This window comes from Pristis pectinata, chromosome 6, assembly GCF_009764475.1.
Source record: "Pristis pectinata isolate sPriPec2 chromosome 6, sPriPec2.1.pri, whole genome shotgun sequence".
Taxonomy (NCBI): Eukaryota; Metazoa; Chordata; class Chondrichthyes; order Rhinopristiformes; family Pristidae; genus Pristis; species Pristis pectinata.
The window spans coordinates 95,608,640-95,623,175 of NC_067410.1; the positions used below are offsets into that span (position 1 = coordinate 95,608,640).

Genomic DNA, 14,536 nt, shown 5'->3' on the forward strand with positions numbered 1-14,536 from the left:
CACTGACTATCTACCTTGTCTTTGCCTTATATTAACAAGACACTCACAATGCTTTCAGAGTTTCTGAAAGTGCACTTTGTTAAATATGCACCCACCTACAGGTGTCAGCCTTGGCTCAGTGATAGACCTTGTGCTTCTGGGTAATGGGATTTACTCCACATATCATCTCTGCAGATACTTTAGTCCAGCAACTGTGGAAATGCTGCAGATTCACCGGTGCCATCTTAAACAAAGACCCCATCTGCATCTCTGATGAATATAAAAGATCACGATCCACTTTGAAGCAAAATAGCGGTGATCTTCCTGCCCAGTATTTATACCTAACGCTTTGTTCCTGAAGCAGGTTATTTAAACCATGAGTCTTATCTAGAAACATAGAAAACCTACAGCACAATTCAGGCCCTTTGGCCCACAAAGCTGTGCTGAACATATCCCTACCTTAGAAACTACCAGGCTTACCCATAGCCCCTTATTTTTCTCAGCTCCATGTACCTATCCAAAAGTCTCTTAAAAGACCCTATCGTATTCGCCTCCACCACTGTTGCCTGTAGCACTGTTTCTTCCAGATTTGCTCCTCTGTCTCCTTCTCACTATTTTGAGCATATCGTCTTCTGCATTTTGCTAAACTGGCTAAATTCAGGACAATCATTTAACATTGAGCTCTCCGGCTCCCCTAAGAAAGCAGGATAACCACCAAGGGTTTAATTTTGGATTTCAAGTAGATCATAGAGTCATTTTAGCTCAAAAGTAGATAATTTCACCCACTGAGATCACGTCAGCTCAATAGAGCAATCCAGTCAGTCCCATTCCCCTCCTCCTGCTAGTTCCCTCCTTCCCAGTTGGGCTGAGAACATACTGGCTAAGGAAGTTCCACTGAGCACATTTTAAGGATTGCTCCCCTCCTCACCTGTTCCTCTGACATTATCCCAATTGCTACTTGAGTAACTAACGTCCCCCAATAACACCACCGTACAGTTCTTGCACAACTCAGTAATTTTCTTCCAGATTTGCTGCTCTGTCTCCTTCTCACTATTTGGAGGATTATAGAATACCACAGTGCCATGTTCTCACCTTTTTAGGTTCACAATTCTAACCAATTAACTCTGTCCTTGATCCTCAAGGGTATCCTGTATTTCCAACTCCACAATGTCTTCTCTAATCAGTTCTGCCACCCCATATCCCTTTTTAACTTCCTTATCTTTTCTGAACACATTGTATCTCTGTATATTAATCACCCAGTCCTTATCATTTTGCCTCTACAACATCCACATAGCTATTCACTTTTATAGCTCACTATCCTTAATTCATTATACATTGTGCATTTACACAAATGCATTCTTAACCTATCTTTTATTCCTCATAAGCCTTCTTAGTCTGCTTTTATACAAAAGGGTCCTGCAAAATTTGAGAGACAGTCAGGAGGGTGGTAAGTGGTCAGGAAATGGTGGAAAGAGGGTGTTGGAAATTGCTTGCAGGAAGAGGAGTAGAAATAGGTGATTGGGAATGAGAAGGGCAATTGGAAGATGTGGAAGTGATCCCTACATAGATGGGAGGTCCTGAGTGGGAGAAAGGAGTGGGGTGGGTGGGGGTGGAGAGTAATCAAGAAAGGGGATTATGACTGAGAGGGGGTATGGGAGATGGACATAAACTTTGGCAGCTGATTATATTGTAACAAACTGGTCACCTCCAAAGGTCCTTTTAAGGACAGCTGATTAAGATGCATAAACACCACATTCTCCTGAATGTAGTCAATAACTCTGAATCTTGGACAGTTCTTTTCTTCATTTACTGAAACAGTAGGTACAGTATATGCATCATGTATCCTGGAGGATGTTTTGGTATCTGTTTTCCACCTGAGAAGCAGACCAAGTTCAATGCCAGTCAAAGCCTACATTAAGTAAAACCACCAATGTTAACGTGAGTCAAGGGTTAGTAGCAAGATTTGAGAGACGTTAGCAGTTAAGGTCATAGGTTCAAAGCTACTATCTTGTCAGGAGTTCGAAAACTGCCACTCCTAACCTGAAATTGTGTAAAGCTCTTTGACAAAAGTGATGATCAAGAAGTTTTGTCCAGTGAAAATGCCCTCTTTGCTTTGCTAATCTGAGTCCACCATCGATATTAACAAGGAGACACGAGACTGCAGATAAAAGTTGTTTGGGTACAATGTTGCTTTATGGGATGAATGTTTTTTTCTATATATATTAACAATTGCCTTTACATTGTTGAAATAATATGTCCCTACTTGACGAATAGTCAACTTATGATCTGTTCTGTGTTTACTGGCATGGTACAATAGAATTAAAACTAATGTTGCACTTTACAACATTCTGGTTTACGTGAGTGCTCTTTAGATAAAGCATTCAATGTTTTAACTAACTTTCTTTGTTTCAGGCATTTGCTCGTGTAACCAACAATCTGAATGCACTAAAGTCTAAGCCCAGCATGCGGGTCATCAGCAACATGAAAGTTATATCCAAAGAGCTTGTGGCCAAGGGAGGAGTTGCAGCAATTCATCCCCTTGGATTCTAAGCAATTAGCCATTTGGCAATTTTTAATACAATTGAATTCTTGGTGCATAATACAATAAAGGTACATGGAGTCCCCTTAATTAAGTGGTACATAATGTGAACATTGGCTAGTCAAAGGTTGTTTTGCAAATTTAGAACATAGAACATAGAACATTACAGCACAGTACAGGACCTTCGGCCGACCTTTTAACCTACTCTAAGATCAACCTAACCCTTCCCTCCCACATACCCCTCCACTTTTCTATCATCCATGTGCCTATCAAAGAGTCTCTTAAATATCCCTAATGTATCTGCCTCTACCAGCACCCCTGGTAATGTGTTCCATGCACCCACCACTCTTTGTGTAAAAAAACTTACCTCTGATATTCCCCCCTGTACCGTCCTCCAATCACCTTAAAATTATGGCCCTCATGTTAGCCATTTCCGCCCTGAGAAAAAGTCTCTGGCTGTCCACTCGATCTAAGCTTTTTATCATCTTGTACACCTCTATCAGGTCACCCTTCATCCTCCGTCACTCCAAAGAGAAAAGTGCTAGCTCGCTCAACCTGTCCTCATAAGACATGCTCTCCAATCCAGGCAGCATCCTGGTACATCTCCTCTGCACCCTCTCTAAAGCTTCCACATCCTTCCTATAGTGAGGCGACCAGAACTGAACACAATATTCTAAGTGTGGTCTAACCGGGGTTTTATAGAGCTGCAACATTACCTCACGGCTCTTGAACTCAATCCCCCAACTAATAAAGGGCAATATGCCTTCTTAACAACCCTGTTGACCTGTGCAGCAACCTTGAGGAATCTATGGATGTGGACCCCAAGATCCGTCTGTTCCTCCACACTGCTAAGAGTCCTGCCATTAACCCTGTATTCTGCCTTCAAATTCGATCTCACAAAGTGTATCACTTCACACTTTTCTGGGTTAATCTCCATCTACCACTTCTCAGCCCAGCTCTGCATCCTATCAGTGTCCCACTGTAACCCTCGACACCATCTACACTATCCACAACACCACCAAGCTTTGTGTCATCTGCGAACTTACTAAGCCACCCTTCCACTTCCTCGTCCAAGTCATTTATAAAAATCAGAAAGAACAGGGGTCCCAGAACAGATCCCTGTGGAACACCACTGGTCACTGATCTCCAGGCAGAATACGCTCCATCTACTACCACCCTCTGCCTTCTATGAGCGAGCCAATTCTGAATCCACACCGCCAAGTTTTCCTGGATCCCATGCCTCCTGACCTTCTGAATGAGCTTATCATGGGGAACCTTATCAAACACCTTACTAAAGTCCATGTACACCACACCCATTGCTCTACCCTCATCAATGTGTTTTGTCACATCCTCAAAGAATTCAATCAGGCTCGTTAGGCATGACCTGCCCCTCACAAAGCCATACTGACTGTCCCTAATCAGACTATGCTTCTCCAAATGCTCATAAATCCTGTCCCTAAGAATCTTTTCCAATAATTTGCCCTCCTCTGAAGTAAGACTCACTTGTCTATAATTCCCAGGGTTATCCCTACTCCCTTTCTTGAACAAAGGAATAACATTTGCCAACCTCCAATCATCTGGTACTACTCCTGTGGCCAGTGAGGATGCAAAGATCATCACCAAGGGCTCAGAAATCTCTTCCCTTGCTTCCTGTAGTATCCTGGGATATATCCTGCCCAGCCCTGGGGACTTATCTATCCTAATGTTTTTCAAAAATTCCAGCACTTCTTAGCATTGACACGTTCTAGCTTATCAGCCTGGTTTACGCTGTCCTCACAAACATCAAGGTCTTTCTCACAGGTGAGTACCGAAGCAAAGTATTCATTAAGGACCTCCCCTACCTCCTCCGACTCCAGGCATATGTTTCCTCCTCTATCCCTAATCAGTCCTTCCTTCACTCTAGTCATCCTCCTGTTCTTCACATACGAGTAGAACGCCTTGAGGTTTCCCTTAATCCTACTTGCCAAGGCCTTTTCATGCCCCCTTTAGCTTTCCTACGTCCATTCTTAAGTTCCTTCCTGGCTACCTTGTAACTCTCTAGAGCCCTGTCTGATCCTTGCTTCCTGAACCTTAAGTAAGCATCTTTCTTCTTCTTCACTAGACATTCCACATCTCTTGTCAACCATGGTTCCTTCACTCTACCTCAATGGGACAAACCTACCCTGGAAGTGATCACTAAACAACCTCCACATTTCCATTGTGCATTTTCCTGAGTAAATCAGCTCCCAATTTACATTCCCAAGTTCCTGCCTAATAGCATCATTAATCCCCTCCCCCAATTAAATACTTTCTGACACCATCTGCTCCTATCCCTCTCCAAGGCAAGGATAAAGGTCAGGGAGTTGTGGTCACTGTCTCTGAAATACCCACCGAGAGATCTGACCAGGTTCATTGCCTAGTACCAGATCCAGAATGGCCTCTCCTCTCGTTGGCCTGTCTACATATTGTGTAAGGAATCCTTCCTGGACACATCTAACAAATTCTGCCCCATCTAAATCTTTTGCACTGAGGAGGTGCCAATCAATATTGGGGAAGTTGAAATCACCCATGACAACAACCCTGTTATTTTTGCACCTTTTCAAAATCTGCCTCCCAATCTATTCCTCAGTGTCTCAGTTGCTACTTGGCGGGGGGGGGGGGGGGGTGTGGGGGTGGTCTATGGAATACTCCCAATAGAGTGATTGCTCCCTTCCTGTTTCTGATCTCCACCCACACTGACTCAGTAGACGATCCCTCGAGGACATCTTCCCTTTATGCAGCTGTGATACTATCCCTGATTAGCAATGCCACTCCCCCACATCTTTTACCTCCCTCCCTGTCCCTTTTGAAACATCTAATCCACAGAACATCCAGCAGCCATCCCTGCCCTTGTGACAGCCAAGTCTCTGTAATGGCCACAATGTCGTAGTTCCATGTACTGACCCATGCTCTAAGTTGATCTCCCTTGTTCTTGATACTTCTTGCATTAAAGTAGACACATTTCAACCCATCCAACTGACTGCAATTTTGCCCTATCAACTGCCTTTCCTTCCTCACAGTCTCTACATGCTGCGTCAACCCGTACACCAACTGCCCCATCTTCTCACCTATCACTTGGGTTCCCATCCCCCTGCCAAACTAATTTAAACCCTCCACAAAAGCTCTAGCAAACTTGCCCATGAGGATATTGGTCCCCCTCCTAGCCTGAAAAGTTTAGTTTGAACCTGCATTTCTACAGGACCTCCATGTAACTCCTTTTTTTAGGAGGATGTATTTGCCCTTTCCTAAGATGTTTGTCTAGCCTGGTGTTGAATCAGTCACCAATTTAGCTTTTTTATTTTATTTTTATTATTTATTTTATTTTATGTACAGTGTGGTAACAGGCCCTTACGGCCCAACGAGTCCGCGCCGCCCATTTTAAACCCAAATTAACCTACCCATACGTCTTTGCAATGTGGGAGGAAGCCGGAGCACCCGGAGAAAACCCATGCAGACACGGGAGAACATACAAACTCCTTACAGACAGCGACGGGAATCAAACTCTGTAGAAATGGTATCAATATGAGTACTTCTGGGAAGTTCTGCAAAATTGACACTTAAAAGATTCATATTTGTCCATGATACTCACAGAATCATAGAAGTGTACAGGACAAAAATGGGACCCGTCTGCTCACCTCACTCACGCTAACTGATGCCTATCTACATAAATCCTATTTACTTGCATTAACCCTATATCCCTCTCTACACTTCCTATCCGTCACAAATGTCTTTTAAGTGTTGTAATTGTATCTGCCTCCACCACCACCACTGGCAGCTCGTTCCATGTATTCACCACTCTCTGTTTGAAAAACCTACCCCTCAGATCTCCTTTAAGTTCCTCCCCTCTCACCTTAAACCTCTGCCCTCCAGTTCTGGACTCCCCTACCCTGGGAAAAAGATTCTGACCATCTGATCTATCCTATCTATGCCCCTCATAATTTTGTAAACCTCTACAAGGTCCCTCCTCAACCTCCTATGTTCCTGTAGTAGGAAAATTACTGGAGGAAATTCTGAGGGACAGGATCTAACAGCGTTTGGATAGAATGAGTCTGATCAGGAAGAGTCAGCATGGCTTTGTGCATGGAAATTTGTGCTTGACAAACATTTTAGAGTTTCTTGAAGAGGTAACCAAAAAGGTAGATGAAGGTAGTATAGTGGATATTGTCTATTTGGACTTCAGCAAGGCCTGCATGGTAGGCCAATCTGGAAGGTTAGGGGCCATGGAATCCAGGGAGAGCTAGTTAGGTGGATTCAAAATTGGCTCAAAGCAGACAGTGGTGGTTGAAGGTTGTTTCTCGGAATGGAGGCCGGTGAATAGTGATGTGCTGCAGGGGTTGGTATTGGGACCCTTGCATTCTTTATTTATATAAATGATTTGGATGTGAATGTACAAGGCTTGATCGGTAAGTTTGTGGATGACATGAAATTAGGAGGTGTTGGTGATAGTGAAGAAGGTTATCATCGATTACAGGGGGAACTTGATCAGTTAGGGAAGTGGGCCGAGGAGTGGCAAATAGATTTCAATACAGATAAGTGTGAAGTGATGAATTTTGGAAAGTCAAACCAGCATAGGCCTTATACTATGAATGGTAGGGCACCAGGGAGTGTAATGCAATAGAGGGACCAAGGAGTACACGTGCATAGTTCATTGAAAGTGCCATCACAGGTAGACAGGATGATTAAACTGGAAAGAGTGCAGAAAAGATTTATGAGGATGTTGCCAGGACTAGGGGGCCTGAGTTATAGGGAGAGGCTGGCCAGGCTAGGTCTTTATTCCTTGGAGCATAGGAGAATGAGGGGTGACCTTACAGTGGTTTATAAAATCATGAGGGGCATAGATAAGGTGGATGGTAGCAGTCTTTTCCCAGGGTAGGGGAATCCAAAACTAGGGGGCGTAGGTTTATAGTGAGAGGGGAAAGATTTATAAGGGACTTGAGGACAACCTTTTCATGCAGAGGGTGGCGAGTGTATGGAACGAGCTGCCAGATGAAGTGGTTGAGGCAGGTACAATAGGTCATTTAAGAAGCACTTGGATAGGTACATGCAGGGGTGGGGCTTATAGAGGGATATGGGGCATACGCAGGAAATTGGGATTAGCTGGGTGGGCACCATGGTAGGCATGGACCTGTGGGCCGAAGGGCCTGTATCCATGCTGTATTGCTCTATGACTCCAGTGAGAATAAACCCAGTCTATCCAATCTCTCCTTATAGCTACAACCCTCCATTCCAGGCAATATCCTGCCAAGTCTCTTCTGCACTCTCTCCATTGCTACCCTTTGATGGCATTCTTTGATGCTCGTGCATTTGGAGTAATAATATGGTTAAAGTCAGATGGTGAAGTGAAATTCCACACATTCAGAAATCTCTGTCAGTAACCTTTTGGCTATTGATGACTGTACAAGTTGTGTGAAACATGCTTTTACAGGTTTTGATGTCATTGAAGCCTCTTGAGGATATTACAGAGCCATCTGTTATTTTATACAGTAAACCATTAGCATGCTATTAAAGTAACTACAAGCATGTTTTGACAAGTACAGCAGCCTTATAATCAGGTGCTTCAAAAATACATTTAATGAGACCCAAGAGTACAAATTTATCCATTTGATCTTTTAATTGCAGTCGTGAGGGGTTACTCTGCTCAGCAAATTACTTTGGCACATACTATTTCTGTGAAAGAAGCTTCTTCAACTATCTGATGTTTCACCCAGTAGAAGTGTTGTGGAGCTATGAAGCTACTGCACTTGGTGTCCACAACCAGTCAACTTTAGAAGATGTTTGTCACCAGCTGTTTGCTGTAAATCAAAATCATACAAGAGTCTTGAGGGTGAAATTTATCCCTCACCACCCCTTTCCCACAGCCTTCTATTTTAATCTGCCATTATGAAGAGCAGGGAGGAGCATGGGCCAGAAGTTGGGTATTTGAAATTTGCAAATCAGGGTCAGAAGATGGCAATACTGTTTTAAAAAGTCACCTGTGTAGGAAAGTCAGATGTACCAGATGTGAAAAAGATTTGTGACCAGAAGATGCCCAAACGGGAATGGATGGCATCTGCTTCCCAAGATCCCATTTGTGACTCCAACAGCCAGTCTTTCCTTCTGGGTTTGGACGGGTACATACTGGGACTCCAGAAATAAGACCCAAGAGTTTGTCTTGAGTAGCTGCAAATCATATTGGGATATCACGATATTGTAAAAGATCTAGTAATTACATAAATACTTTCTATTAAGGTCGTGAGGAGTTTGTTTATATTTCAGAAATATTTGGAGAAAGGAATATCTGAATTTCAAGAAAAGGTAAAAATTATCTAAAAGGAAATTCTATCCATTTACTTGATAAAGTAAAAAAGGGCAGATTTGTAATGTCTGATTTCTGCCTTCATTTTCTATTTTGAAACAGCTTTTAGTGGAAAAGCAACAGTAATTGGCAGTGAAGTGGAAAACCATTCTGTTGACTGGAAATATCTGCCTCATGTGGAACTTGATCTTACTGTTTTTCTGATCAGTGCTGTTTTTCTGATTCCTCTTTATCATAACACCTGTCTATGTTCCGAAGACAGAATCTTGTTGTGAATTTAAGACAAGATTTCTTTATTAGTCACATGTACATCGAAACACACAGTGAAATGCAGCTTTTGCGTAGAGTGTTCTGGGGGCAGCCCGCAAGTGTCATCACGCTTCCAGCGCCAACATAGCATGCCCGCAGCTCCTAACCCATATGTGTTTTGGAATGTGGGAGGAAACTAGAGCACCCGGAGGAAACCCATGCAGACATGGGGAGAACGTACAAACTCCTTACAGACAGCAGCCAGAATTGAACCTGGGTCGCTGGCACTGTAATAGCGTTATGTTAACCGGTACATAGAACATAGAACAGTACAGCACAGAACAGGGCCTTCGGCCCACAATGCTGTGCTGACATAGCTATTCCCTCCTACCTACAGAATGCCCATATCCCTCTATTTTCCTTTCATTCATGTGCCCATCCAAATCCCCCTTAAAAGCCCCCAATGAGTTTGCCTCCACCACCCTATCAGGCAACACATTCCAGGTATCCACCACTCCCTCAGTAAAAAAACGTACCCCTCACGTCTGTTCTGAACTTACCCCCTCTCACCTTAAATGCATGCCCTCTGGTATTGGATCGCTCAATAACGAGAAAAAGACATTGCTTGTCCACCCTATCTATGCCCCCGCTACCGTGAATTTCACTTCAAACACAGCTGTATGTTTAAAAAGCTAAATAGCTGACATCATGAAATCTCTTGTTTGCAGAAAATATTCTTGATGAAGAAGTTAGGCATTGGGCTTGAAAATCAGTTACAGAATGTATAACATAAATGCCTTTCATTCTGACTTGAGAAGTGATGTTTATCTTCCTGGAGAGCTTTGCCCTTTTACCTGTTCCCTCTGGATCCATTTTGTACTCTGTATTAAAGCACTATTAGTGGCCCCTACTGGCATGACCTGCTTTAGAATATGTCACCATACGTTCCTCCCTACTAATAAGAATTGTGTAAATAAATACAGGTAACATCTGAGATCAAATGTATGGTGTATTAGACTGTAATGGAGATTGTCTGGACTAGATCAGAGAATATTATTAGTATATATCAGATTAGTTGTAATGAAGATCAGAAATATATTAGAGGATATAATAGGAAGGAATGTGGGATACAAGTGAGAAATTTGGTACATTGAGCACTATTAGTGCATGAGTGGTTTGTGGTCCAATATAATAAAACATATACCATTTTAAGTATGACCTAATAATAAGCCACAATATACGATAAAACAGATTATTACTTAAATGGAGAAAGACTGCAGAAAACTGCAGCACAAAGATTTGGGGGCCCTTATATATTAAACTAAGGAAGCCAGCATACAGATGGAAGGGTTAATGGAATGCATTTATTTCAATGGGGCTGTAATATAAAAGTAGGGAAATCCTACCACAACCGTGCAAGGCACTTATGAGACTATATCTAGAGTACAGTGAACAGTTTTGATCCCCTTATTCAAGGAAAGAATGTTATCCTTGGAGACAGAAGTTCCACTATGATAATCCTGAGTATGGAGAGGTTGTCCTTTGAAGAAAGGTTGAACAGGTTGAGTCTGCACTCTGCAGTTTAAAAGAATGAGAAGTGATCTTATTGAAATCTAGAGAATTCTTAGGAAAGCTTGGCAGGGAAAATGCTAGGAGCATGTTTCCCCTCATGGGAGGGCCCATGACCGGGGTATTTGGAATTCCTTGCCCCAGAAAGCTGTGGAGGCTGAAATGTATTTACATACATCTGCATAAAGCTGAGATAGGTTTTTAATTGGTAAGGGAATCATGGATTATTGGGAAAAGGTGGGAAATTGGATGACGAAAATCAGATCAGCCATGCTCTTATTGAATGGCAGAACAGGCATGAGGGGCCAAATGACCTATTCCTATTTCTTATTATGGACATACAAATGGACCTAACAGATGATGCCATTAAGGGCAGATATGGTAGTGTAGCAGTTAGCGTAATGCTTTACAGCGCCAGCGACCCAGGTTCAATTCCCGCCGCTGTCTGTGAGGAGTTTGTATGTTCTCTCTGTGTCTGCGTGGGTTTCCTCCGGGTGCTCCGGTTTCCTCCCACATTCCAAAGATGGACAGGTTAGGAAGTTGTGGGCACGCTATGTTGGCGCCAGAAGCATGGCGACACATACGGGCTGCCCCCAGAACACTATGCAAAAAATGCATTTCACTGTGTGTTTCGATGTACATGTGACTAATAAAGATCTTATCTTAAGTGAAAATCATTTCACTTGTAGTGTATAAATAGAAATGTTGTTGTTGTTGATACTGTAGTACTGAAATATTCATTAAATTATAAAGCGAAGGAGATCAGCCAGATATGTGAAGATAAATCTGCCTGGAAAGGATGGATATGTTTGGGTGTCACTTCTGAAAAGAAAAAGTTGAGGGGTGACCTAATTGAAGTTTTCTACAATTATGAAAGGTTCTGACAGAGTAAATACACTAAGAGTGTTCCCATCTGTGGGGGAAGAGCAAAACAAGAGGCCAACAACACAACATAATGACCAAGAAATTAAACGGGAATTTCTTCATCCGAAGAGTGATAAGAATTGGTAACTTGTTTCCACAGGGAGTAGTTTAAGCTGATACTAAATAATTGTAAGAGGGAGAAGGAAATTCTGAGGGTTACATTGATGGGGTTAGCAAAGAAAGATGGGAGGATGCTTGAATATAATGTGCACTTAGGCATGGGCTGGTTGGGCCTATTTCTGCACTGCATACTCTTAATGAATAGCGGTCTCTTTTGTGGATTGTTGGTCTTTTGATAGAACAAATATTTCTCAATATTACAATGAAAAGCGATTAACAAGTATATCATATAGTAGTAGGACAGGATGAAATGTGGCAATAAAAGTTAATCAATGATTTTCATTTCATTACTGGCCCAATGACATGAAAAGTCAAAGTGATATGAAATCTGTCAGTACTCAAGTTTATCCAGTTTATTCTCATGAATCAGATCCTAATGACAGGTATAACTTCAATCCTCCAGCCTGGATGCCAGCAAGATCTTCAGACGTTGTTAGATTAAGGATTTGGGATTTTAATGCATTGTTTTCGTTGGACATGCAGAACAACTGCTGAAAGTCGGTGGAGGTTTAGTTTTAAATCTGCAGATCAAGTACTTATAACATCATCAGAGCCAACTCCAGTTTTAATCTGAGGTCAGAGCAGTCAAGCAGTGTTCTTTTCCTGCTAAAGCAAGTCTATCCAGGACCCAGAGGTACTCTCTTAGACTTCATCAGAAATCCCTGGATTATCACCCACAATCTCTCAGCCACAATTGCCTACAAATTCCTCCACCCTCCCAAACAACCCAAGCCCTTATTTCCATATGACATAGAAGGAAGCCATTCAGTCCTCTGAGTGTATGCTGGCTCACAGCAATCCCACTTCCCTGCTAATTTTCTCTCTACCCTATTCTCTGCCCCATTATCTACTCTGGATTATACCACTTATACCAATTTATACCACTATAAATTATACCACTATAAATTACACTAGGGGTAATTTATAGGGGCCAATTAATTTACAAACCTGCATGTCTTTGGGAGGTGAAAGGGAATGGAGTGCCTGGAGGAAACTCATGCAGTCACAGGAAGAATGTGCAAAGACCACACAGACTGCATGAGAGTTTAGGATTGAACTTGGATTGTTGACACTGTGAGGAAGCTGCTGTTTGTGCCGCCCACTGTTCCTGCAATTGCCCAGTTTCCTATCATTTGAAATCCCACTTCTATCTTCCATTCAGAAAATGAATTTGCCTGGCAGGGAGTGGAGGGGGTTGAAGGACAGAGGGGCAGCTTGGAAGTGGGAGGGTCATAAGTTGCATATTGATGTAGTCTGGTAGTTAAAACAGGTCAAGCGTTTCACCCTTTATAACATTCAGATAAACTTTCCGCGTACATCCAGTCTTGAATTAAAATCATACATATATAGAACGTAGAACAGTACAGCACTGGAACAGGCCCTTCGGCCCACAATGTCTGTGCCAACCATGATGTCAAATTAAACCAGTCCCATCTCCCTCCATATGGACAATATCCCTCCGTTCCCTGCCTGTTCATATACCTGTTTAAATGCTTCTTAAGCCTCACTGTGGTATCTGCTTCCACCACCTCCCCCAGCAGCACATTGCAGGCACCTACCACTCCTTGTGTAAAAAAAAACTTGCCTCACACATCTCCCTTAAACTTTCCATCTCTCCCTTTATACCTGTGCCCTCCAGTATTTGGTATTTCTACCCTGCGAAAAAGACTCTGACCCTATCTATGTCTCTCATGATTTTATAAACTTCTGCCAGGTCACCCCTCAGCCTCCAATGTTACAGAGCGACAATCCAAGTTTGGCCAACCTCTTCTAACCCAGGCAACATTCTTCTGCGCCTTCTCCAAAGCTTCCACATCCTTCCTGTAATATGGTGAGCAGGATTGCACACAGTAGTCCAAATAAGACTTAACCAAAGTTTTATACAGTGGTGACACATCACTTTCAGGGAGCTATGGACTTGCACCCCCCAACCCCTCTGTACATCAACGCTCCCAAGTGTCCTGGCATTTAAGGTATACTTTCCTCTTGCATATGCCTTGCCAAAGTGCATCATTTCACACTTGTTTGGATTAAACCATCTGTCATTTCTCTGCCCAAACTAATCCCGTTTTTTCCTGACAATCTTCTTCACTATCCACAACTCTGCCAAGCATGATGTTGTCTGCAAATTTACTAATCAGCCCACTTGAATTTTTGTCCAGATCGTTTATATATATCACAAGCAACAGAGGTCCCAGCACCAATCCCTGCAGAACATCACTGGTCACAGACCTCCAGTCAGAATAACACGCCACCTTTTCCCTGTCTTCCATGACCAGCCAATCTTGAATCCAATCTCTCAAGCCTCTATGGATCCCATGTCCCTTAATCTTTTGGATCATCCTACCATGAGGGACATTGTTGAATGCTTTACTAAAGTCCACGTAAACAACATCCACTGCCTTACCCTCATCAATCATCTTCATCACCTCCTCAAGAAACTCAGTCAAGTTTGAAAGACATGACCTCCCCTGTATAAATCAATCCCAGGCTCAGCCTTATGAGTCTCCTCTGCGCTGCTTCTCACTGCTCCCCAAATGACTCCACAGCATGAGTCGGGCCTGCAATCTCCTCAGAACTGCTGCTACCACACTATATAGCAAATTGAGGAAGATAAAAAATTTCCCCCTCATCAGTACCTTATCAATGCCCCATGACAGTGTTTGAAGTAACACAAAGCTCTACTGTATCCATGCAGTGTCAACCCTAACGAAGCCTGGAAAGACAAACAGAACTCACAAGATATCACACCTGGCGAAAGACTAAGGGCAGGGAATCGCACATTTCTGAACTGCATCAGTAAGAGTCATCACAGATCTGGATAAATGACAGTAGACAAGGTA

At 42.7% G+C, this 14,536-nt stretch overlaps 1 protein-coding gene across 3 annotated transcripts in view; it reads left to right on the forward strand.

Moving 5' to 3' along the window:
* LOC127571791 (very long-chain specific acyl-CoA dehydrogenase, mitochondrial-like) overlaps window positions 1-14,472 on the forward strand; it is a 69,217-nt gene extending 54,745 nt beyond the window's left edge. For all 3 annotated transcript variants that reach the window (XM_052018498.1, XM_052018497.1, XM_052018499.1), the window contains 2 exons: window positions 2,392-2,589; window positions 14,392-14,472. In XM_052018498.1, the coding sequence (XP_051874458.1) occupies window positions 2,392-2,529 (138 nt within the window). In that variant the 3' untranslated portion in view covers window positions 2,530-2,589; window positions 14,392-14,472. The remainder of the gene's footprint in view (window positions 1-2,391; window positions 2,590-14,391) is intronic.
* Window positions 14,473-14,536: the final 64 nt, after the last annotated feature.